The 22,224-nt window shown below is 48.1% G+C and overlaps 1 protein-coding gene across 1 annotated transcript; it reads left to right on the top strand.

The window, feature by feature from the left end:
• The first annotated feature begins 17,126 nt into the window (after positions 1 to 17,126).
• On the top strand, positions 17,127 to 21,645 carry PCDH8 (protocadherin 8). Its single transcript, XM_074961572.1, has 3 exons — positions 17,127 to 19,816; positions 19,946 to 20,153; positions 20,662 to 21,645. Exons 1-3 carry the CDS (start codon positions 17,372 to 17,374, stop codon positions 21,033 to 21,035), a joined length of 3,027 nt encoding a protein of 1,008 aa, XP_074817673.1. The 5' UTR covers positions 17,127 to 17,371; the 3' UTR covers positions 21,036 to 21,645.
• The last annotated feature ends 579 nt before the right edge of the window (positions 21,646 to 22,224 follow it).

Here is a 22,224-nt window from a genome sequence, read left to right as displayed (position 1 = left end):
TATAAGATATTGAAAACAAGGTCTTATAATGGGAAGTGTCTGGCAATCCTAATAATAGGCGGTGCTAGAAAGAAAAACTATATAGTGGAGCAGCTATGCTAGCTAATGTCTCTGTAAATATAGGTGTTCAGGGAAACTTCAAATCGTTATATATTTTTTTGGTTTTAACTTTTGTGTTTTTACCGATAAATCACCTTTCTCTTAAGAGCCATGTCTGACAGCACTATTCTCCACCCCTCAACCCTCAGCATCTTTACCATCACAGTAGCTTTTCAGATCAGCTTGCTGCAGACAAGTATTCGTTTAGACAACAACATGTATTCAGTACTTAGTACAGAAGCAGACATGAAAGTCACTTGAGCCATCAGCCCTCATTTTCTTGGCTAATAGAGATATTATGTCAGTCTTTCCTCTAAAAGCCAATGTGTTTCTTGAGGAGGCCTCCCTCTAAACCTTGGGTCCTTCTGCTCAGTCACTCCATGCATTTATTACTGCATATAAAATGTTATAATATTTTTCTCAAAGTGGAATTCGGTGGACATTGTGGCTAAATGTTTTTTCCAGTGATCTGGAAAGCTTTACATTTGCCATCCAGTGAATGTAAACTTACAAGACTTCACTTTCCCTGCTTGTCATTTACAGAATCATAGGCCTCAAGAAAGACAGAAACACAGGTTGGGAGTCAAATTGGCCACAGCTTTTAGAAGCATTTAGAATAAATAAATAAATGAGCCAACTGACCAAACCTAAAAACCAACAGGCAATTCCTGCCACACCTGATGCCACATCATCATAAAAGCTGTGGGTGGTTTCAAGTCCATATCTATGCCACAGCATAGCCACACTGGTGTGATCTCTTATGTATTTTCAAAGTAAACAGGTGCCACAGGTGTCCCACCTTGGAGCTAATTGACTATAGCCTAAAAATGGCCCAACATATTATGCTGGGCCTTTGTATAGATGTGTCCCACAATCACTGCTCATTTCCCAACATGCTCATAACACTTGTGGCTCTGTACTTGGTAATGATACAATCTAATATCACGCTTCAGGGCTTCATCCAGTTGCCTGTAAGAGTCAGGAAGGAACTGTTTCACCCAATGCATAATCATAATCTGGCGGGCATTTTTTTCCTTCCTCTGAAGCATCAGAGAGTTGCCACAATTGGAGACAGGATACCAGTTATCATAAGAACTGCTATAATTGGCCAGACCAATGATCCATCTAGTCCAGTATCCTGTCTTCTAACAGTGGCCGGTGCCAAATGCTTCAGAGGGAATTAACTGAACAGGGCAATTTCAAGTCATCCATCCCCTGTTGTCCAGTACCAGGTTCTGGCAGTTGGAGATTAAGGGATACCCGGAGCATGAGACTGCATCCCTGATGATCTTGGCTAGTGCCATTGATGGACCTACCCTCCATGAATTTATCTAATTCTTTTTTGAACCTCGTTATACTTTTGGCCTTCACAAAACCCCCTGGCAACAAGTTCCACAGGTTGACTGTGCCTTGTGCGAAGCAGTACTTCCTTTTGTTTGTTTTAAACCTGCTGCCAGGTTTGGGTGACCCATAATTCTTGTGTTATGTGAAAGGGTAAATAGCATTGGCCTATTCATTCTCTCCACACCATTCACGATTTTATAGGCTTCTAACATATTCCCCTTAGTCCTCTCTTTTCTAAGATGAAGAGTCCCAGTCTTTTTAAGCTCTCCTCATATGGAAGCTGTTCCATATCTCTAATAATTTTTGTTGGCCTTCCCTGTAGCTTTTCCAATTCTAATATATCTATTGTGAGACAGGGCAACCAGAACAGCACACAGTATTCAAGGTGTGGGCATACCACGAATTGATATAGTGGCATTGTGAAGTTCTTTTGTTTTTATTATCTATCTCTTTCCTTATGGTTCCTAATATTCTATTAGCTTTTTTAACTCCTGCTGCATACTGAGCAGATGTTTTCAGAGAAATATGTACAGTGATTCCAAGATCTCTTTCTTGAGTGGTAACAGCTCATTTCGACCCCATTATTTTGTGTGTATAGTTGGGATTATGTTTTCCAACGTCTATTACTTTGCACTTATCAACATTGAATTTCATCTGCCATTTTGTTGCACAGTCACCTGGTTTAGTGAGATCTCTTTGTAACTTTTTCCCATCAGCTTTGGACTTAACTATCTTGTGTAATTTTGTATCATCTGCAAATTTTGCCACCTCACTGTTCACCCCCTTTACCAGATCATTTATGAACATGCTGGGGGACCCTGCTATTTACCTCTCTCCATTACGAAAACTGATAATTAATTCTTACCCTTTGTTTACTATTTTGTTACCAGTTACTGACCCATGAGAGGATCTTCCCTCTCATCCCATGACTGCTTAGTTTGCTTAAGAGCCTTTGGTGAGGGACCTAGTCAAAGGCTTTCTGAAAATCCAAGTGCACTATATCCATTAGCTCACACTTGTCCACGTGCTTGTTAACACTCTCAAAGAATTCTAATAGATTGGTGAGGCATGATTCCCCTTTACAAAAGCCACGTTGACTCTTCCCCAGCATATTGTGTTTATCTATGTATCTAAAAATTCTGTTCTTTACGATAGTTTCAACCAATTTGCCTGATAATGAAGTTAACCTTATCGGCCTGTAATTGCCAGGATCACCACTGGACCCTTTTTTTAAAATTGCCATTACATTAGCTACCCTCCTGTCATCTAGTACAGTGGTTTTCAAACTTTTTTTCTGGGGACCCAGCTGAAGAAAATTGTTGATGCCCGGAACCCAATGGCGCTGGGGATGAGGGGTTTGGGGTGTGAGAGGGGGTCAGGGCTCTGGGCTGGGGGTGCAGGCTCTGGGGTGGGGCCGGGGATGAGGGGTTTTGAGTGCAGGAAGGGGCTCCAGGTCTGGGGGGGTGAGGGTGGGGCAGGGGATTGGGGTGTGGCGTTGGGATGCGGACTTGCCTCCAGTGGCGCCTAGTCAGCAGCGCAGCCGGGGTGCAGAGGCAGGCTTCCCACCTGTCCTGGCACCGCAGACCATGCTGCGCCCCGGAAGCAGCCAGCAGCAGGTCCGGCTGCTAGGTGGAGGTGCACAAGCAACTCTGCACGACTCTCTCCCACAGGCACCCCCCCCAGCTCCCATTGGCCGGGAACCAGCCAATGGGAGTGCGGAGCCGGTGCTCCGGGTGGGGGCAGAGCCCTGTGGCTCCCCAGCCTAGAAGCCAGACCAGCTGCTGGCTGCTTCCAGGTCGCAGCGCGGTGTTGGAACAGGTAAGCACTAGCTTGCCTTAGCTGGGCAGCACCGCCGACGGGACTTTTAACATCCCAGTCAGCAGTGCTGACCACAGCTGCTACAGTCCCTGGGTGCAGAGCAAGGTGACCCAGTGCCTGACATGCTGTGACCCAGTATTGGATCACAACCCAAACTTTGAAAAACACTGATCTAGTACAGAGGCTGATTTACACGATAGGTTACATAACACAGTTAGCAGTTCTTGCAATTTCATATTTGAGTTCCTTCAGAACTCTTGGGTGAATACCATCTGGTCCTGGTGACTTATTACTGTTTAGTTTATCTATTTGTTCCAAAACCTCCTGTACTGACATATCAGTATGGGACAGGTTTCAGAGTAACAGCCGTGTTAGTCTGTATTCGCAAAAAGAAAAGGAGTGCTTGTGGCACCTTAGAGACTAACCAATTTATTTGAGCATAAGCTTTCGTGAGCTACAGCTCACTTCATTGGATGCATACTGTATGCTTAAGAGTATGCATCCAATGATGCATCTGATGATGCATCCGATGAAGTGAGCTGTAGCTCACGAAAGCTTATGCTCAAATAAATTGGTTAGTCTCTAAGGTGCCACAAGTACTCCTTGTCTTTTTGCAATATGGGACAGTTCCTCAGATTTGTCTCCTAAAAAGAATGGCTCCTGTATGAGGTTCTCTGCAATGGCCTTGTCTTCTTTAATTGCTCCTTTAGGACCTCGATTATCCAATGGACCCACTGATCATTTGGCAGGCATCCTGCTTCTGATGTGCTGTTAGTTTTTGTGTCTTTAGCTGGTTGCTTTCTTGGGGTGGATCAGTGTTTAGAGGTGGCACAGAGAATCCTTTGTCATAGATGCCTGGCTGCATGGGCAGCAGGTATTAAAGGCCAGAGCAGACTAAGCCTCCCCTAACCCAGGCTGTGGCCCCACCCATGTTCCACCTGAGGCCCCGCCTCCCTTTCCTTCTCCCTTAAGGCAGTGGGGGCTCAGCTTCAGCCGGGGGCCTGGAGCTCAGGCCCACCAGTGGCCAGGAGCTGGGGCTACCCTGAGTGGCTTAGGCTGGCCCAGGAGTCAGGCCAGCAGCCTGGGGTGGCACTCGGGCCAACCCAGGGGTCAAGCCAGTAGCTCAGGCCAGCAGCTCAGGCCAGCAGCTCGGGCTGGCTGGGGTGGGCCAGTCAGTGGCTTGGGGCAGCTGCGGTGGGTGGACCAGGGCTCCTCCAGTGACCAGGGGGGCCCCTTGGGGCTCCTTTGGTGGTGGGGGGGGTTGCAGGCAGAAGGGGCGGGGATGGCAGGTTAGTCTCCCAAAAGTGGGGTTCACCCACTGCCCATGGCTGGCTTGTGTGTCTTGCTCATATGTTCAGGGTCTAACTGATCTTCAGATCTAGGTTTCAGAAATATTTTTTCCCCAGGTCTGATTGGCACTGACTTTGAGTTTCCTCTGCAGCATGGGGCATGGTTCACCAGCTAGGATCATCTGGCCATGTCTTCCATAATCAATTCCCTGATATTGCAGGCACTGGTGGTGCCTCTGTCTGTTCTGGTCTCTGCCTGTAGCATCTGCTTCGGACTAAAATGCTTGGTTTAACTGAAGTCGTTGTGGTCTCAACATAGGGGTATCTGGGGGGAATTTCATGGCCTGTGTTATGCAGGAGGACAGACTAGAAGGTCTAATGGTCCCAACTGGCAGTAAACTCTATGAAACTGACAATAGCAAGCTCTTACCCATGCTGCTACTAGTTCCAAGTCCCGTCCCTGCACATGCATGGGTTGGAGGACAGCTTCTTCCCTGGATCCTGCTTTACAGTAACTCCTCACTTAGTGTTGTAGGTATGTTCCTGAAAAATGTGACTTTAAGTGAAATGATGTTAAGCGAATCCAGTTTCCCCATAAGAATTAATGTAAATGTGGGGGTTAGGTTCCAGGGAAATTTTTTTCACCGGACAAAAAACTATATACACACACACACACACACACACACACACACACACACACACACACAATATAAGTTTTAAACAAACAATTTAATACTGGTACACAGCAATGATGATTGTGAAACTTGGTTGAGGTGTACTTGAGGTGAAGTCAGAAGGTGGGGATATTTCCCAGGGAATGCCTTACTGCTAAATGATGAACTAGCACTTGGCTGAGCCCTCAAGGGTTAACACATTGTTCTTAACGTAGCCTCACACTCTACAAGGCAGCATGAATGGAGGGGGAGGCAGACAGAGACAGAGACACACACCCTGTGTGAGAGAGAGATGTGCATTGCCCCTTTAAGTACACTAAGCCCACTCTAAGTACATTGCCTTTTTAAGTAGATCAGGAAGTTGAGACAGCAGCTGTGGCCAGCAAGCTCCCTCCGTCCTGAGACCTGTCCTTTCCCCACCCTACTCTATATGGAGAAGGAGTAAGCGGGGGGCAGGAGTAGGGGAGCGGGGGACACCCTGACATTAGCCCCCTTCTTCCCCCCTCCCCTGCACAGCAAGCAGGAGGTTCCTGCGAGCAGCTCCAAGGCAGAGGGCAGGAGCACCACAGGGCAGTGGGGGGAGGGACAGCTGAACTGCTGGCAATTGTTAGCCTGCTGGTAGCCTGCTGGTCGGCTGCTGCACAGGGAACTTATGGGAGAGGGGAGCTGATGGGGGGCTGCCAGTCCACCCTGGTTCCAAGCCCCTACCAGCTGGCTCCAACGGGCTGCTCTTCCTGCAAGCAGTGGACAAAGCAGGCGGCTGCCAAACAACATTATAAGGGAGCATTGCACAACTTTAAACAAGCATGTTCTCTAATTGATCAGCAAGGTAACAATGAAACAACGTTAACCGGGATGACTTTAAGTGAGGATAGGGCCATTTGCCACATTATAACTGAGAACAAGTGAAGTCCAAATGTGAAAGATTAGCAATGTATATGTGAGTGTTTAGAGTCTCTGGATCACCAAGGATAGACCAAGATAGAGATAGCAAGTCAAAAAGTCACAAGGGGGTACCAATTCTTTCCTTGACCCATTATGGCAATCTGAGCACGTTATGCTAAATTCATGAAACACAGTACAGTATGTGAGCCCTTAAAATAAAGGTCTTGGGTAACATTTTCAAAAGTACCTAAATAATTTAGGAATCTGAGTCCTCCTGACCCTTTAAGTCACTTAGGTGCTTTTGAAAATGTTACCCCTTGCCTACCTGCATGACTATTAAAAGCGATGTTTTCTCTTTTAGCCAAAATTTCCCCTTCTTTCACTACTATGTGCCTGTGGCCTCCCCTACTCTGCCTCCATTTCAGGGAGTTGCATGCAGGTAGGTTATGAAGCACTTTGTGATCACTTGGGAAGAAAGACACTACATAAGTGTTAAATATAGGACATCAAAATCAAACAGCAGATGGACAACATATATGGAACTCTTGCACATTAAAGACTGAATTAGTAAGAGCGGTTCTACATGGAAATCCAGCATGTGGATGGAAAAGAGAGGCAGAATCAGGTGTTAAACAGGAGAGAGGCCTCACTGAACCTGAGGACACTCCTTTCTTACCAGACCCAGGGGAGCCCTTAGCCATGCAGGAATTAGACCCTGGGCCCAGCCAATCCAGTTCTGTAGTATAAAACAAGCCAGAAATTAAACTCTGACAACAATAATAACTGGGGACCTGATCCAAAGTCCATTGAAGTCAATGAGAAAACTTCAGTTGACATCAGTGGGCTTTGGATCAGCTCTATAATGCTGTAGGCACAGATGCACACTTCATCTGACCTTGAAGCAAGAGGAGGCTACTGAGAAAGCAGAACTATGGTAGCCAAGAAAAACAGGTTAATGATGTAATTGGAGGGACCAGCCCTTGGTCCTTCAGGGTCCAAAGCTACAAGCTGTTCCTTGGAAGAGGCATGCTTATGATCAGGCCCTTACTTAGTACTTGAAACAGAAAGACTGTCATCTCCCAGTTTCCCTGATCGCCTATCTCAGGAAGCCCAGCTTGTGAGGCAGATGTGGCTGCCCCGAGCCAAAAAAAACAGGTGCCAAACTCCTTCTTGTGTAAGCTGCAGAAATGGAGCGAGGAGGGAAAGATTATAAAGAGCTAGTAATGCAGGCTTCCCGGCCCTGTGAAGAATCAGGAGGCCAGGAACCCCAAACAAACCCATGGATTCCTACTCCTTCCTAGGGAACCAGGGACCTCAGCCAGAATTAGTTTGGAAAGTTCCAAATGGAACTCAGCACTCCTGGTGTATTAAGCTTAATGGGGCCCATACCCAGTTCAATCGAACTACCCTCCACAACAAATCAAAGTGCTTCTGGCACGTCGCGATCTCTGCCAATGCTACTCCCTGTTCTACAGTCTCCGTGCAGAACCCCAACACTTTATGTGGGTGCCCCACAAGGAATCCTTGAATCCAAACTTTGGGGGTCAATGGATTTTGCCTTCATCCAGCCCTCCTCAGCACTCACCAGCAAGAGTCTGCAATTGCCAGATTCCAGAAGGCCTGGATGAGCCTGGGTGCCAGTGTGTGTGATCATCTCTCACACAAAGATAGCCAAAAAGAAGGCATGCTGTGACCGTGGGCACTTGGATCCCTGAATACCAGGCCGTAGGAGAAGCCTAGTCATTGTTAAATTGCTGCTGCTCATCCTGGAACATACCTTGAAGAGAACTTGCTACAGGTATTAGGACATCCCACTGCCTGGGAGCAGGACGACACCCCTATTATGCAGGAGACAACTGTCAACAAGACCAAATTGTGAGAAAACTGAGCATGGGATCTTCAGGGTTGAGCCACTCAGCCTGTGTTAGACTTCCTTTAGTGCTCAGAACTTCATCAGTCCTGCCCTATAGTGCATGCAGAATCTTCTGTTTAGTCCATAACAGCAAGGTTTAGAGAGGGAAAAAAAACTCTTGCCCACTCGTCAGTAAGGAATAACATACATTCTCTGGCAAGTGCAGCAGCAGCCTGTCTGGTCAGTTCCATTGCTCTCACAGCCTGCTGAGCAGCAATGACATGCACCAGAGCCAGACTCTGTTCTGACTCTACAACTGCCTGGGAGGCTATGCGTGGTAGGGACTCAGTCCTTCAGAGCTGGAGGCACTCTGCAAGAAGAAACATATGGGGGAAGGAAAGAAAAGATGGAGGAAGAGACTCCTCTTCACTAGAAGTATTAGACTGAGCACTTGCCTCTGCTGCCCATAGGATTCTATCTTAGGGATTTATACTGATGCCCCTCACCTAAAATACTGGGAGCAATGGCAGACTCAAATTTAGCTGTGGGAGAGCGTGTGTGAAAGTAGGATAGGCTGAGGGGAGACAGAGGTGGAGTGACATTATGATTGGATTAATCACAATATATTTGTGTGTAGACACTATCATTACATTTAAATAAACAGATTACATCCAACTCTATATGAGCTTAGAACCACCAAGGACTGGCAGGCAGAGTGGTGCTAGGTGCTACTATAATTAGCAGTACATTAAATTAAATTAAGAAGGGGAAAGTGCGTAGTGAATATCCTGGTGAGATTTACTAATCGGTGGAATAATCTCCCAAGGCGAATGATGGAAGGCCCATTATAATGGGTGTTTATAAGTATACAGGGCAATGCACTAGCAAATGGTGGCAGGAGATGCCTGGACCTGAGAAGTCCTTTCCTTCTCTTGTTTATATGTCTAAAATTCTAAACTCTCCTTCAGAGAGGAAGAGACTGTAGACAAGACCACAGAGAGGGAGGAGAGAATGCAATGTTATCTCACAAGCCAAGAAACTGGTGGGGGAACTCCAAATATACCAGACATTAACACACTAGGGTCAGTGCAAAATATAAAGCATACCCCCAGGCAGTCTTCAGGAACATCATTGTAGTGCAATACCCAGTGACTCCCCCTCTGCTCCATTCCCCGCAGCCAGGCTGCGAAGTAGTGCAGGACACTTCACCAGGGCACATTCCCTGGACATTGCGGGGCCTTTACCAACAAGCTATTGTATCAGGTCCTAGCTCATATGTTTGGCTACTGGATGGTAGTTGGCTTGTATTTCTTTTCCTGCATCAGCGACTGGTGTGAGTGACTGATCCACCTATTGTGTGAGCTCCCCAAAACCCTAGGTAGTAAGACAAAGAAGCTTAGAATAGGCTGCTTTAAAAGCACTTATCCCTGACGGATGCCTCTGATCCAGCCATCTCCAGCAACAAACGTGATGGGACTGGGGCAGGCATCTATCTAAGGTACTCACAGTCTATAATGTATTTAACCTCACAACACTCCTTTGAGGTAGGGTGGTCCTATTATCCACATTATACAGATGGGAAACTGAGGCAGAGAGACACTAAGTGACTTGCCCACGGTCACACAGAAAGTCTGCAGCAGAGCAGGGAATTAAAGTTGGGATCCCAGCTAGTCCCGTAATGCTGGACCATCCCTACTCTCTGCTCCTCTGTGAAAAGAAAAGTGGACAGTAAAGAGAAGAGTTGGAGATGATAAAAGGGGGCAGAGGAGAGGAGGGGGAATAGTGAGCAAGGCATGGGAGAGGGCTAGAGATGAGAGAGAAAAACAGAGAAATGACTGGTTTCAGAGTAGCAGCCATGTTAGTCTGTATTCGCAAAACGAAGAGGACTTGTGGCACCTTAGAGACGAACAAATTTATTTGAGCATAATCTTTCGTGAGCTACAGCCCACTTCATCAGATGCCGATGAACTGAGCTGTAGCTCACGAAAGCTTATGCTCAAATAAATTTGTTAATCTCTAAGGTGCCACAAGTACTCCTTTTCTTTTTAGAGAAATGATTGCCTCCCTGCCCTGGAGGGGGGAGCGTAAAGTGTGGGAGAGGAGAAGGACAGTCAACAGAGAGAGTGAGTGGCAAGACTTAAGAAATTTTATGAGTGAGGGGCCAGGGATAGAATGTGGGATGGGAGCGAAACTCAAACATCGTTGACTTCTAATCAGCTCACTTTTGGTTTGTGCCTGGGATCCAGTCAAATCTCATTAGCATTTAGCACCGCCCACTTCGCACTGGGGAGCCGAGATGAACGGGGAAACTGTGAGAACCTCTGTCAGCTCCCAGGTCTGCTAGCAGCTCTGACTCATGTCTGGGGCCCACCTTTGGAATGTCCTCACTCTGGACCTGATGGAGTGATCCCTTCAGGGCATGATGCATGTACTTTGTTTAGCATTTTATTAATTGTAGTGTGGTTTTGTTCTCCTTTTGTTTTCTCCTCTTGAATCACAGCCCCAGCTGCCACTCCAACAGGGGCTAGAAATTAATCCAATAAAAATCTTTCCTTGTGGAATCAAAACTGCTTGCTGACGTTTATGTGATTTATTTATTCCAGACTATAAACTCATTTTGCATAGTCTACATTTCATGTAGCAAAGAATAACAGCCCAATAATACGGGTGATTTATAATCCTGATCCAAAATTGCAATTCACATGAAGGTCTGCAGCCTCTGCCGTCTACAGAGTACATGGCTAAAGGCACAAGCAAAACACTGTACAAATCCTCCAGTGCAAACACTGATAGAACAACGAAAACGTTCCTCCTCTTAGTTCCAGTCTTTGTTTTCATCGGGTTTTGATCAGCCTAGCCTTGTGGGGTTTGACAGGTTAACCCCACACATCCTCGGTTGTGATCGAAATGATTAAACAGGGCGATTGTTTAGTCCGCGAAGCGTAAGGAAGTCTTTTGTTTTTGGAGATCGCTGGAGGAAGATCAGAACCCTCCATGAAGCTGCCGAGGAAAGAGGGACCCATGGAGATGAAAGCAGCATTTCAGTAGAAGGAGAGGGCATTCCAGTCCTCCCCAGACTACGAAATCCGGGTTGGGGTTGCTTTCTGAATTCTGTGTTGGGGAGATGCGTGCGCAGCTCGGGGATGTATAAACAAGGTGCTCCCTACCCACGCCTTTCAGCCAGCTCGCAGTCGAAGTCAGGTGGTTTTGCTCTGAGCCCCCCTCTAAAGAAATTAGACCAATTCTTTCGGGTCATGGCAGCAATGCATTGTTTACGTGTTGCCTGCAATTAGGGAAAAACTCCCTGGTCTAAACCCCTACGGAGTCCCAATCTGCGTTCACACTGGCGGCATAGTGTTCCCAGGGAAGCCACAGGGTCTGGTTAACTCAAAACAGACTTTGTCAATGGCTCACTGCTCACAGTATTCCCTTCTGACAAACTAACCCATTTTCCCTCCATTGGGATCATCATAGGGTTGAAGAGGTGTGGGGTGAATCTACTCAAATCCGCTTCTAGCGAGCCCTATGGAAAATGAGAGTTACAGTCTGGACCCTGTAGCGATTGTGGGGGCCGGAGTCCAGCGGCGATTTACCTTCTTTCCAAGGTTTCAGAGTAGCAGCCGTGTTAGTCTGTATTCGCAAAAAGAAAAGGAGGACTTGTGGCACCTTAGAGACTAACAAATTTATTTGACCATCAGCTTTCCTGAGCTACAGCTCATTTCATCAGACGCATTCAGTGGAAAATGCTGTGGGGAGATTTATATACATAGAGAACATGAAACAAGGGGTGTTACCATACACACTGTAACCAGAGTGATCCAAGCGCACCTTCCTGCAGTGAAAACTAAAATTGTACAGGCAGGATTCTCACGGGAGTTTCTCCTCCACGTAAGTGATCCGAGGCTATCCTAAGCAGTCGGCAGCCTGCCCCCGCGTGGGCGCCCTCGCCCCCCTGTGCGCTATGAGCCTTCGGGGGGCATGCCCCCGAGTTTCTATAGTGCTCTGTGAGCCAAGCCGCCAGCTGAGCAGAAAGCCCGCGCATGCTCTAGGAACCCTGACCACCGTGTCTTTCACTTGGAGGTGTATATAGCTGATGAACCAGGTAGCGTGAGCTTGTGACTTTCACATTCAGGCCAGGGTGAGGAAAGCGCTTTTGTGTTATTCATAGGACCGGTAAAGTGGGGTGGTTTGTTCAGCCTATGCCAGGAGTCCTCTCCTTTTTTCATCTCCGACAAACAAACGTTGATTTAGCGGGTCTGGATCAAAAACTGGGGGTTATTTAAGACCTGAGTTTCTTCCGCAGTTTCTAGATGAGGGATCTGTGACAAACAGGGTAACGGTGTGAACAGAGAATGAGGGTTTCACCGACCAACCCGAGTTAGCGTTCTTTTTGAAGAGATCTACCTATATCTAGACACACAGATATTTAACCGCAGACAGTCACTGGGCAATTTACCGGCCATCAATCCACCTTGATTGTTGGTGACACGAAATTAATGGTATAAAAATGTTTTCACTTTTTCGGAGAAATTTCTAACACCAGTCTTCAGTTTGCACTGGGTGGAATCCAGGTCCTAAAGTGCTGTGGCATAGAAACCACCACAGACAGCAGGCTTGATTTCCATATCAAAAGTGGATCAGGGAGGGTTTGGAAGCAGAAAGCTCAAGCCATCGGACATGAAGAAATGCCTGCTTCTAGAGTGCTCTGCGACTCCAAAATAATGACTTTATGCAAGAAAGCCAGTATCTTTCTTTATTAATATCTTGCACAGCTATGGAAAAACCTCCAGTTGCCTGCTTCAAAGAAATTATGCGGTGTGAGAATCTCTATTAGTAACAACAATACGAACAATTTGCAAGAACGTATGTCCCCACGTGAAGCAATCAACCGGTCTGGGCTGTTTAACTAATATTTCAGAGACGGGTTTTTAAAACCGAGTTTCCGTATGTTTAATTTTTTAGCTGTACGCATAATTCTTCTGTAGTCTTTTAGAACCTTGTGAATGGATTATCTCCAAACTACAATACAGTACGTTTTCTGGGAAGGTTTCTACAATAGAGTGATTGATATATATTGCCCAAAATCAAAACTGGTACGAACAGACAGAAAGACATACAGAAAGAAAGGATATTCTGCCTCGCTCTACTTCTAAAGGGCAGTGGAACAAAACACCCCATTGGAACTCTCTGAAAAACGATCGAATTCTGTATTAGACATAAAAATAATGCCTCTCAAAGCCTCTTCTGATTTATTCTTGATTATGCATTTAAAATACACTTCTTTCCGCCGTTTCTCTTGTGAAGTGCGTGGGAGGCAAAACATGGTCCTGTTTTATTGACTGATTTATTTATTTGTAAAGAATAAGAACGCCTCTCCTTCTCTTAGAATAGCGCTGCCTTCTCAGCAAAGTCTAGTTTCCTTTCCTGGCAGAGCTAATCCTAATTAAAAATAAATTACATGCTGTATAGAACTTGAAATGGAAAAGATAATCCTATTACATATGAGAATATATCCTGCTTCTCTTTCCCTCTAAACTGTGGGAGATATCAGATCAAGCTGAGCCACTCATTGTAAACTCTTTGAAAACTTTCCTATAGATCTAATCCATCACGTGACGGCCATGTCAATCTTGCTGTCTGCACGCGAGTTTCACAATGCTGGTATTAGGCAGAGTCAGAGAAATCCAGCTTTTCTGAGCCCACCACATTTGCATTCCGAGAAAATGCCAACCATTGTGGCCATGTTTGTTCTCATGATCGCGAGACAGTTGTCTGCTAAGTTGCTAAGATAAAGAGAAAGGGGCTCCTTTGAGACAGCCAAAGCCTTTTGGTATGATAACAAGGCGATTTGGGGCGCTTTTGTTGGACCAGATCAGCGCTGCGCGAATTCCCCCCCCTCCCCCCCCCGTGGGGATTTGAGTGAGGCGCTGATGCGCTGTTTTAAATCCCATTTCCATAATCTGGTTGCTGCCCGCCAGGCTGGAGAATGCTGGCAATCCGCAGGCACCTGAGCTCACTTCACTCGCGTGCCATCACACCACTCGGGGTAATTACTCTTAACACAGCTCCTCGGCAGTAATTAGGAAGCTGGGTTTTGGGACGCTTGGCACGCCCTGCTGCTGAAAGGCAGCAAAGCGCCTTCCTAGCGCTGCTTCCACTCGTTTTAGATCTAACGGTTCGCTACAGCTTTGAGTCAGATGCCTGAATGATCCGTGCCGTAATGATTTCTTGGTAGTTTGTGCCACTGAGAATTAGGACTACTGCAGCTACGACCAGATATGAGACTAAAGCAAATGTCATTCATCGGCCAAGCACACCCCGACTTCCGGATCGCTGTGATTGTCAGATGTGGGGCCAAATTACCCTCTCATTTACACCTCCAAAGCCCCACTGATTTCAAAGAAATTACTTCGGATTTACACCAGACATATCAGAAGCTGCCCAGTAATTACTCCGGATTGGTAGCTGTGTAATTGAAATCAGAATCCGGACTAGCGGGAACAGATTTTGGACCGTTGTCTTCAATTCCCTTAAAAATACGCCAACTTTGTTCAATTTCCTTCTGGTCTTTTTTGCTCCAGTGAGGTCCTTTGTGTCCTCGGTTGAGGTTATGCAAAGGCTGTGAACACTGAGAAGTCGGTAGTATTAAGGCAAACTGGTAATTTAACTTGGCGATCAGATCTGGATGTCAGGAGAGGGCCTTTGTTGTTCACGTGGAGCCCGATCCAACTTCCCTTGAAATCAATGGGAGACTTGCCATTGACTTCAGGGGGGATCCGAACGGGCCCGGGGACTGGCTCATGCGCACAGCTGGAACAAATGGACAGATGTTTCTATTCACTGTAAAGTACTAATACAAGTCAGCTTTGGCTGCATTAGTAACCAGCCCTTAAAAGCTCATAGGATGCCTGTTGTGACTAGAGCTGTATACAGCTGTACATGTAAGTACTGGCCAGTGACAAGTTCGTTGTCCTGCAGGGGTCCCATTAAGGCATGATCAGCCCCAAGGGGGAAGCTTCTGGTGACAGAGGGATTAGGGAGGACTCCAGCTCCTAGAATGGGACATTCTCGTCAGACGGGCTGAGGGGATCGATATGTGTGGAACGCGGGCAAAGGGGGAGAACTATCGCAATCAGCGTGAGGGGAAGGTTACTAGAGAGGATGCCAGGAGACCAATGTGGTGTTGAGGTAGATGCTTTGTATTTCCCATACACAATGCCTGCCGCAGCTGCTACGGCAATTGCTCTTTTTCATCCTTGAAATACACAGCGAAGGGATACAAATAAGGGGAAGAGCACCAGAAGGCAGAGCGCTTCTGGGCAGCATTAACTCGTACAGCCTTGTGTCTGTAGATGTCTTTACATTTATAGATATACTCGAGTAAGGGCTCTCTTTCTTGCACATTGTAGGAAGCTTCGAGCATCCCCCCCCCCCCCCCGCCCCAGTCTTGCAGCCCGATTCTGCTCTTTCTTACTGGCACGGTAACCGCTTGAAGCGCTCAACAGAGCAGATACCTTTTATACAAAGTTTACAGAGCAAAACAGTACTCAGTTCAATTTGAAGTGCATATTGTCTTTTTCTTTCACCATCGCGGTACACAAAGTCATGGTGTACCAGTTGCAACGTGTATTTCTGTTTCGGAATGTGCCCTAAAACGTGGAATCCATTTAAGGGTCGGCCCCTCAGGAGAGACTATTGATACAATGTTCTCTCTTCTCCCACTGAGTTTATTTCAATGGTCTCTTTCACCAGGACCGTATCTGGGATCAGGTACTAATTCTCTTAGCCCGCTATTCCCCCACAGTGCTTAGACCTAACAGAAAGCGGGGGGGACCCCAATGAATGCACGTGCATGCGCTGTCTCAGTATCCCCTTGGACTGCAGGACTAGTAAAACTTGGTGACTCACTGCTATGTCTTCATACTTTTCAAGGCAGATGGTTTAGTTCCCCAAGGTTCGTGCCAGGTTTCAACCTCATGCTGTTATTTTGTTCTTCTAGAACGAGACCAGTGTTGCTTCCCAGAGAGGCCCTATTAGGACAAAAAGAAAATCCTCTAAATAGGCGTAACAGGGCATCAGGAGGGATAGATCTTAAATGTATTTTAATATGAGCTGGGCATTGTGTGTAATTCAGCGCCCATCATCGTTTAGTCAAAGAGTTATGGCAGTGATTGGGAATGAATAGAGGGACATAATGGATACATGTGGCGTTTGCTCATTATATTCAACTTAGCCCAACTCCTCTGTGGAAACTGTTCAACTTTCTTTCCCTTTAGCTTGTCATAGTGAAATAATACAGACATTGGTGCCTCAAATGGGATAGCCTGCCATGCTATTATATTGCTACAGCTAAGGAGAGCTTCATAAGCCTTTGATACAGTCTGATCTTTGAAACCTTTCCAAATCTCCACAAGCTTATGCTAAATCCTATTTGGAACTTTTTTTTTTTTTTTTTTTTTTTTTTTTTTTTTTTGCCTGCTAGTGCGCAAGGCTTAAGAAAGCCACTTGGTCAGTGACATGCATACTAAAGCATCCTAAGAATATCTTCTGAAAGGCAAATTACAGGTCTGATCACAGGATCTCACGCGAGTAAAACACAATTATGTGCACAAATTTGAATAAAATCAATTTTCAGTTAATCCTTCAATCTCGTTTAGGGGCTTGCTCTGATGATCAATACAGAAATCAACGGAAAGAAAATCAATCCCCGCTATATATGCATTGCGCAGCACTTTATTAATCGATAATCATAGGCAAACACACATAATAAATACACATTCACGCGCGCGCACACAGCCCAAGCAAGCTATTTCTCTGCGTTTTTAAGTGAGTAGCTCAGAAGAGCAGATATTCGCACACAAGGCACCTGTTCAACAGCAGGGTGCTGAAGTGGTACAATTAACAAAACACTCCGCGCATTTTACTCCACGCTCCCTGTGCCAACTCATTTGCAGCTCGCCTTCAAAAAAAAAAAGAGTTAAAGAAAACAAAGAAGAGATTCCCTAAATTTCCTTTCTTGTTTTCCTCTCTAAGCCTTTTCCACATTAAAGGGATTTTCTGGGAGGCTTTCAGGAGAGCAGTGTGAAAAGAGCGCCTGCCATTGGCTGCTTGGCTCCGTAAAATTTGCATATCTGCGTCTATTAAAGAGCCTCAGGAGACGCAGTCCGCCTTAGAAGCTGGATAAACTGAGCCTAGCGCACCGGCATCGCTGGCACCTCTCGGGTTAGGGCAACTGTAAGCAATCGGCTCATTTGCCTTGCAGAGCAGAGCATGCATGATCTGCGCCTGGGAGCAGGAGAGTTACCCTCCCATCTCCTCTTGCTTTAGGGGCCGACAGACGCCCTAACAACTGGACAGCCGTTTCTCCGCATCCGCAGCCCCTTTCAGGTTAGCAATTCTGTGCAGGTGACATGGGTCTTGCTAGGGACGGGCGCAGCCTCTCCTCTCCGCCGCGCCTCCTCTACCTCTGCTGGCTGCTCTCGGTCACCCTCTGCAAGACGGTAAGATACCGCACTTACGAGGAGGACGCGCCAGGCACGGTCATCGGCACTTTGGCAGAAGAGATGCACGTGAAAGCGCCCGGAGAGATAAGTTTCCGCCTGATGGAGCAGTTCAGCAACAGCTCGCTGGTGCGGGTGCGGGAGGGCGACGGGCAGCTGAGCATCGGCGAGGCAGGGATCGACCGGGAGCGGCTGTGCGGCCAGTCCCTCCAGTGCGTCCTGGCTTTCGACGTGGTGAGCCTGTGGCAGGAGCAGTACCGGCTGGTGCACGTGGAGCTGGAGGTGCGGGACATCAACGACAACGCGCCGCGCTTCCCCCAGGCGCACATCCCGCTCGAGGTGTCCGAGAGCGCCGCGCCCGGCACCCGCCTGCCGCTGGAGATCGCCCTGGACCCGGACGTGGGCTCCAACTCCATCCAGAGCTTCCGGCTCTCGCGCAACAGCCACTTCGGCATCGAGGCGCAGACGCGGGCGGACGGCGGGAAAAGCGCCGAGCTGGTGCTGCTGCAGGAGCTGGACCGCGAGACCCAGGCCGCCTACACGCTGGAGCTGGTGGCCCAGGACGGCGGCAGCCCGGCCCGCTCGGGCACGGCCACGGTGAGCGTCCGGGTGCTGGACGCCAACGACAACAGCCCGGCCTTCCCGCAGGGCTCGGTCACGGTGGAGCTGGGCGAGGACGCGCCGCGGGGCTCCCTGCTGCTGGACCTGGAGGCGGCCGACGCCGACGAGGGGCCCAACGGCGAGATCGTCTACGGCTTCGGCAGCCAGGTGCCGGCCGAGGCGCGGCAGCTTTTCCGGCTGGACCCGCTCTCGGGCCGCCTGACGCTGGAGGGGCCGGTGGATTACGAGCGGCAGCGGACCTACGAGCTGGACGTGCAGGCGCAGGACCGGGGCGCCAGCCCCCTGGCGGCCACGTGCAAAGTCATCGTGCGCCTGGCCGACGTGAACGACAACGCGCCGGGCATCAGCGTCAGCCCCCTGAGCGGCGCCCCCGCCGGCGCCGGGGTGGCCTACGTCAGCGAGGCGGCGGCGCGCGACAGCTTCGTGGCGCTGGTCAGCACCTCGGACAGGGACTCGGGCCCCAACGGGCAGGTGCGCTGCGCCCTCTACGGGCACGAGCACTTCGCGCTGCAGCGCGCCTACGCCGACAGCTACGTGCTCGTCACCGCCGCGCCGCTGGACCGCGAGCGCGTGGCCGAGTACAACCTGACCCTGGTGGCCGAGGACCTGGGCTCGCCGCCCTTCAAGACCGTCCGGCAGTACACGGTGCGCGTGAGCGACGAGAACGACAACGCGCCGCTCTTCTCCAAGCCCGTCTACGAGGTGGCGGTGCTGGAGAACAACCCGCCGGGCGCCTACCTCGCCACCGTGGTGGCCCGCGACCCCGACCTGGGCCGCAACGGGAAGGTGCTTTACCGGCTGCTGGAGACACAGGTCCTGGGTGCCCCCATCTCCACCTACGTCTCTGTGGACCCGGCCACCGGGGCCATCTACGCCCTCAGGACATTCAACTATGAGATCCTCAAGCAGCTGGACCTGAGGATCCAGGCCAGCGATGGGGGCTCCCCTCAGCTGTCCAGCAGCACCCTGATCAAGGTGAGGATGGTGGACCAGAATGACAACGCCCCGGTCATCACCCACCCCGTGCTCGCCAACGGCTCCGTGGAGATCGGGGTCTCCAGCCAGGCACCCCCGGATTCCCTGGTGGCTCAGATCAAAGCCAGAGACGCGGACGATGGGGTCAATGCGGAGCTGACCTTCTCCTTCGTGGAGGAGCCGCAGCAGCCAGAGCTCTTCGCCATCAACAAGAAGACAGGCGAGATCGTGCTCAGGGGGGACCTGTCCAAAGAGCTGGGACAGGTGTTCAAAGTCATCCTCACCGTGACTGACAATGGCAGGCCCCCCCTTGTCACCACAGCCACAATCAACTTCCTGGTGACTGCCACGGCACCCTCCAGCAGCCAAGAGGTGGCCAAGCCAAGCTCCTGGGAGGGGAAGGCTGTGGAGTGGGACATTCCCCTGATTGTCATCATCATCCTAGCTGGGAGCTGCACCCTGCTGCTGGTGGCCATCATCACCATTGCAACCACCTGCAACAAGCGCAAGAAGGAGACCGAGATCAAGAACAACGGGCCCCTGACAGAGCAGATCGACATCTCCCACCTAGAGAAGGGGAGGCAGGAGGATAGCAGCCCCGGAGGGAATGTGTTTGAAGCGCGATCCTTTCCCAGCAAAGCTTCTTTCACCAGCCCAGCCCCTTCTCCACCTGCAGAAGAGGTCTCCTCTTCTGAGACCAGCACTGTGAATGCCTGTCTCTACGAGGGTCAGAAACGACTTAGGGCAACTAATGGGGAGGTAAGGTCGTACTGCACTCGTCTGGGGGACTGGAAGGAGGTATGGGCGGTTTGGAAGAAGGGAATCTTGATAAGGTTGTGATGTTGACATATGCTTATTTCTCCCACACTCCCTTCCAATCCCCTCCAGTCCTATGTCCCTGCTCCTAATTATAGCAAAGAATCCACCCCACCTGTGGCCATCTGGAAGGGTCATTCTTTCAACACCATATCGGCCCGAGAAGCGGAAAAGTTCAGTGGCAAAGATAGTGGCAAAGGCGACAGCGACTTCAACGACAGTGACTCTGACATCAGCGGGGATGCCCTGAAGAAGGATCTCATCACTCACATGCAGAATGGTAAGGGTTCGGTCCATTTCACAGCACAGACTGGCTGCAATGAAAATAAAAACTGGCCCAGGAATAAAAGGATCTATGTATCTATCTATCTAAGGTACATTGAGCTGACTGGACCAGTTTTATAGCAGTCACACCTTTTACATCTTTCCAAGGCAGCACTCACTGCAGGAGTAGCCCTGCCAGCATTTTCACAGCATGCAACTTAAGTATCTATGTGCATGTCGAGCACATAGTGCAAATTAGAAGCAGCCAGCCTATTATAAAATTCATTTTCAAAAAGCTCTTCCTGCTGACATACATTGTGACTTAGGGCTTGCTAGCTAAATGGAATAATAATAGCTTGCAGAGTATGTTTTGCAGCAGTGTCCTGAAGTATTGTTCCTCCACCTCCCCCACCCCCATCATTCTAAGCTTTTGATGATCTGGGCAATAACTCTCTGATGAGCTCAGAATTATGTGGCTGTTTCTCCAGCGATTACAGGTCTAAAGTTTTTGTTTGTATTTTTAGGATTATGGGCTTGTACTGCTGAATGCAAAATCCTGGGCCATTCGGACCGCTGCTGGAGCCCATCCTGTGGCCGATCCAACCTTCACTCGTCTCCTCATCCCTCAGCTCAGCTGTCCACCTTCTGCAAAAGCACCTCCTTGCCCAGGGACCCCCTTCGCAGGGACAACTACTACCAGGCCCAGCTGCCCAAGACAGTGGGACTGCAGAGTGTCTACGAGAAAGTGTTGCACAGAGACTTTGACAGGACAATCACATTGCTGTCCCCTCCTCGCTCTGGGAGGCTTCCAGAACTTCAGGAGATTGGGGTGCCCCTATACCAAGCCCCTTCAACTAGATACCTAGCCCCCCAGACTGACACTAGTGAAAAGGTTTAATGCTGCATGCTCCCCATCCAAGCACACGCATACACGTACACTACTAGGTCACTCTCAAGAGCCCTTAAGTTATTGGCCAGATTCAGTGTTGTACATATAAATATGCAAGACGTGCCTTAAAAATGAAGCTGTTGGGAAAGATTTCCAATCACATTGATACTGTTTGGTATTTGCAAACAAAAAACTGTATGTAGTTAATGTAATTTTTATGAAATGTGCAGTATTTAACTTTTCCCCTATCCTGTTTTTTTGCTTTTAGTTCACCTATGGCCTGCTATTTTTGTAGTGTTTTTAACCTGTATATTGTGTAATGTAATGTTTGTATATAAGGAAAATTTGTTATATTTTTATATAATAAAAGCTAAACAAATTGAAATTATTGCCAAAGGAATTGTCTGAAAGACACAAAATAATGATATCCTGAATTATTTAGAATCAAATAAGGGAAATTCCTCCTTCACAGCATAATAATAACTTAAGCAACCCAGTGTATTGAGAAGTTTGCCTTGCCAACTGTGACCTGTATTTCTTGAGTCTGTGGTCAATTTCAAGTTAAATGTTATTTAATTCCATTTGGTTTCTGTAATCCGTGTCACCAATAAACACACTAATAAAGGTTTTGTGATGTGTTTGAGGGGTCTGCTTGTGGATTTCATCCTTCAGAGATTACGGCCCTCAACAGGTAAACAAAATCCATTTGTATAAAGAATTGTACCTTAATGAGAATTACTGTTATACTTCCATGGTTACCCTTTACTTGTGTTTAGTGGCACCTTACTCCACATTTAGCCCCATTGATTTCAATAGCACCACTGGTGGATGAAGATGCTACTCAACAAGATCAAGAACGGTAGAATCTGGTAGTAACTTAGTGTTCGTGGAATCTGTGCCATCTCAGTGGCCTACAGCGAGATCCTTAGCTGGTGTAAATCAAGGTAGTTCCATTGTAACCAGTGAAGACATGCTGATTTACACCAGCTGAAGATCTAGCCCTTAGTCTCCCTTAAAATGGTTTAGGATTTGATCCTGCAAACACTTATCCACAAAAGTAGTTTTACTCAAGTGTGTAACTCCACTGAAATCATTGGGTTTACTCATCTGAGTACAGTGTGTGTGTTTGTAGGCTTGGATCATTGTTACAGAACATTAATATGTACACACTAGATTAAGAAGGCAAGATGGCCCAATA

Source organism: Natator depressus, chromosome 1, assembly GCF_965152275.1.
Source record: "Natator depressus isolate rNatDep1 chromosome 1, rNatDep2.hap1, whole genome shotgun sequence".
Lineage (NCBI taxonomy): Eukaryota > Metazoa > Chordata > Testudines > Cheloniidae > Natator > Natator depressus.
Note: the sequence above shows the minus strand (reverse complement) of the source record. Positions and strands in the feature narration are given on the sequence as shown.

Bases quoted from the DNA above. Each gene is read 5' to 3' on its own strand.
- PCDH8 (XM_074961572.1), top strand. From the start codon at position 17,372: ATGGGTCTTGCTAGGGACGGGCGCAGCCTCTCCTCTCCGCCGCGCCTC. The intron at 19,817-19,945 runs GTAAGGTCGTAC...AATCCCCTCCAG, and splicing joins TTAGGGCAACTAATGGGGAG to TCCTATGTCCCTGCTCCTAA. The intron at 20,154-20,661 runs GTAAGGGTTCGG...TTGTATTTTTAG, and splicing joins CATCACTCACATGCAGAATG to GATTATGGGCTTGTACTGCT.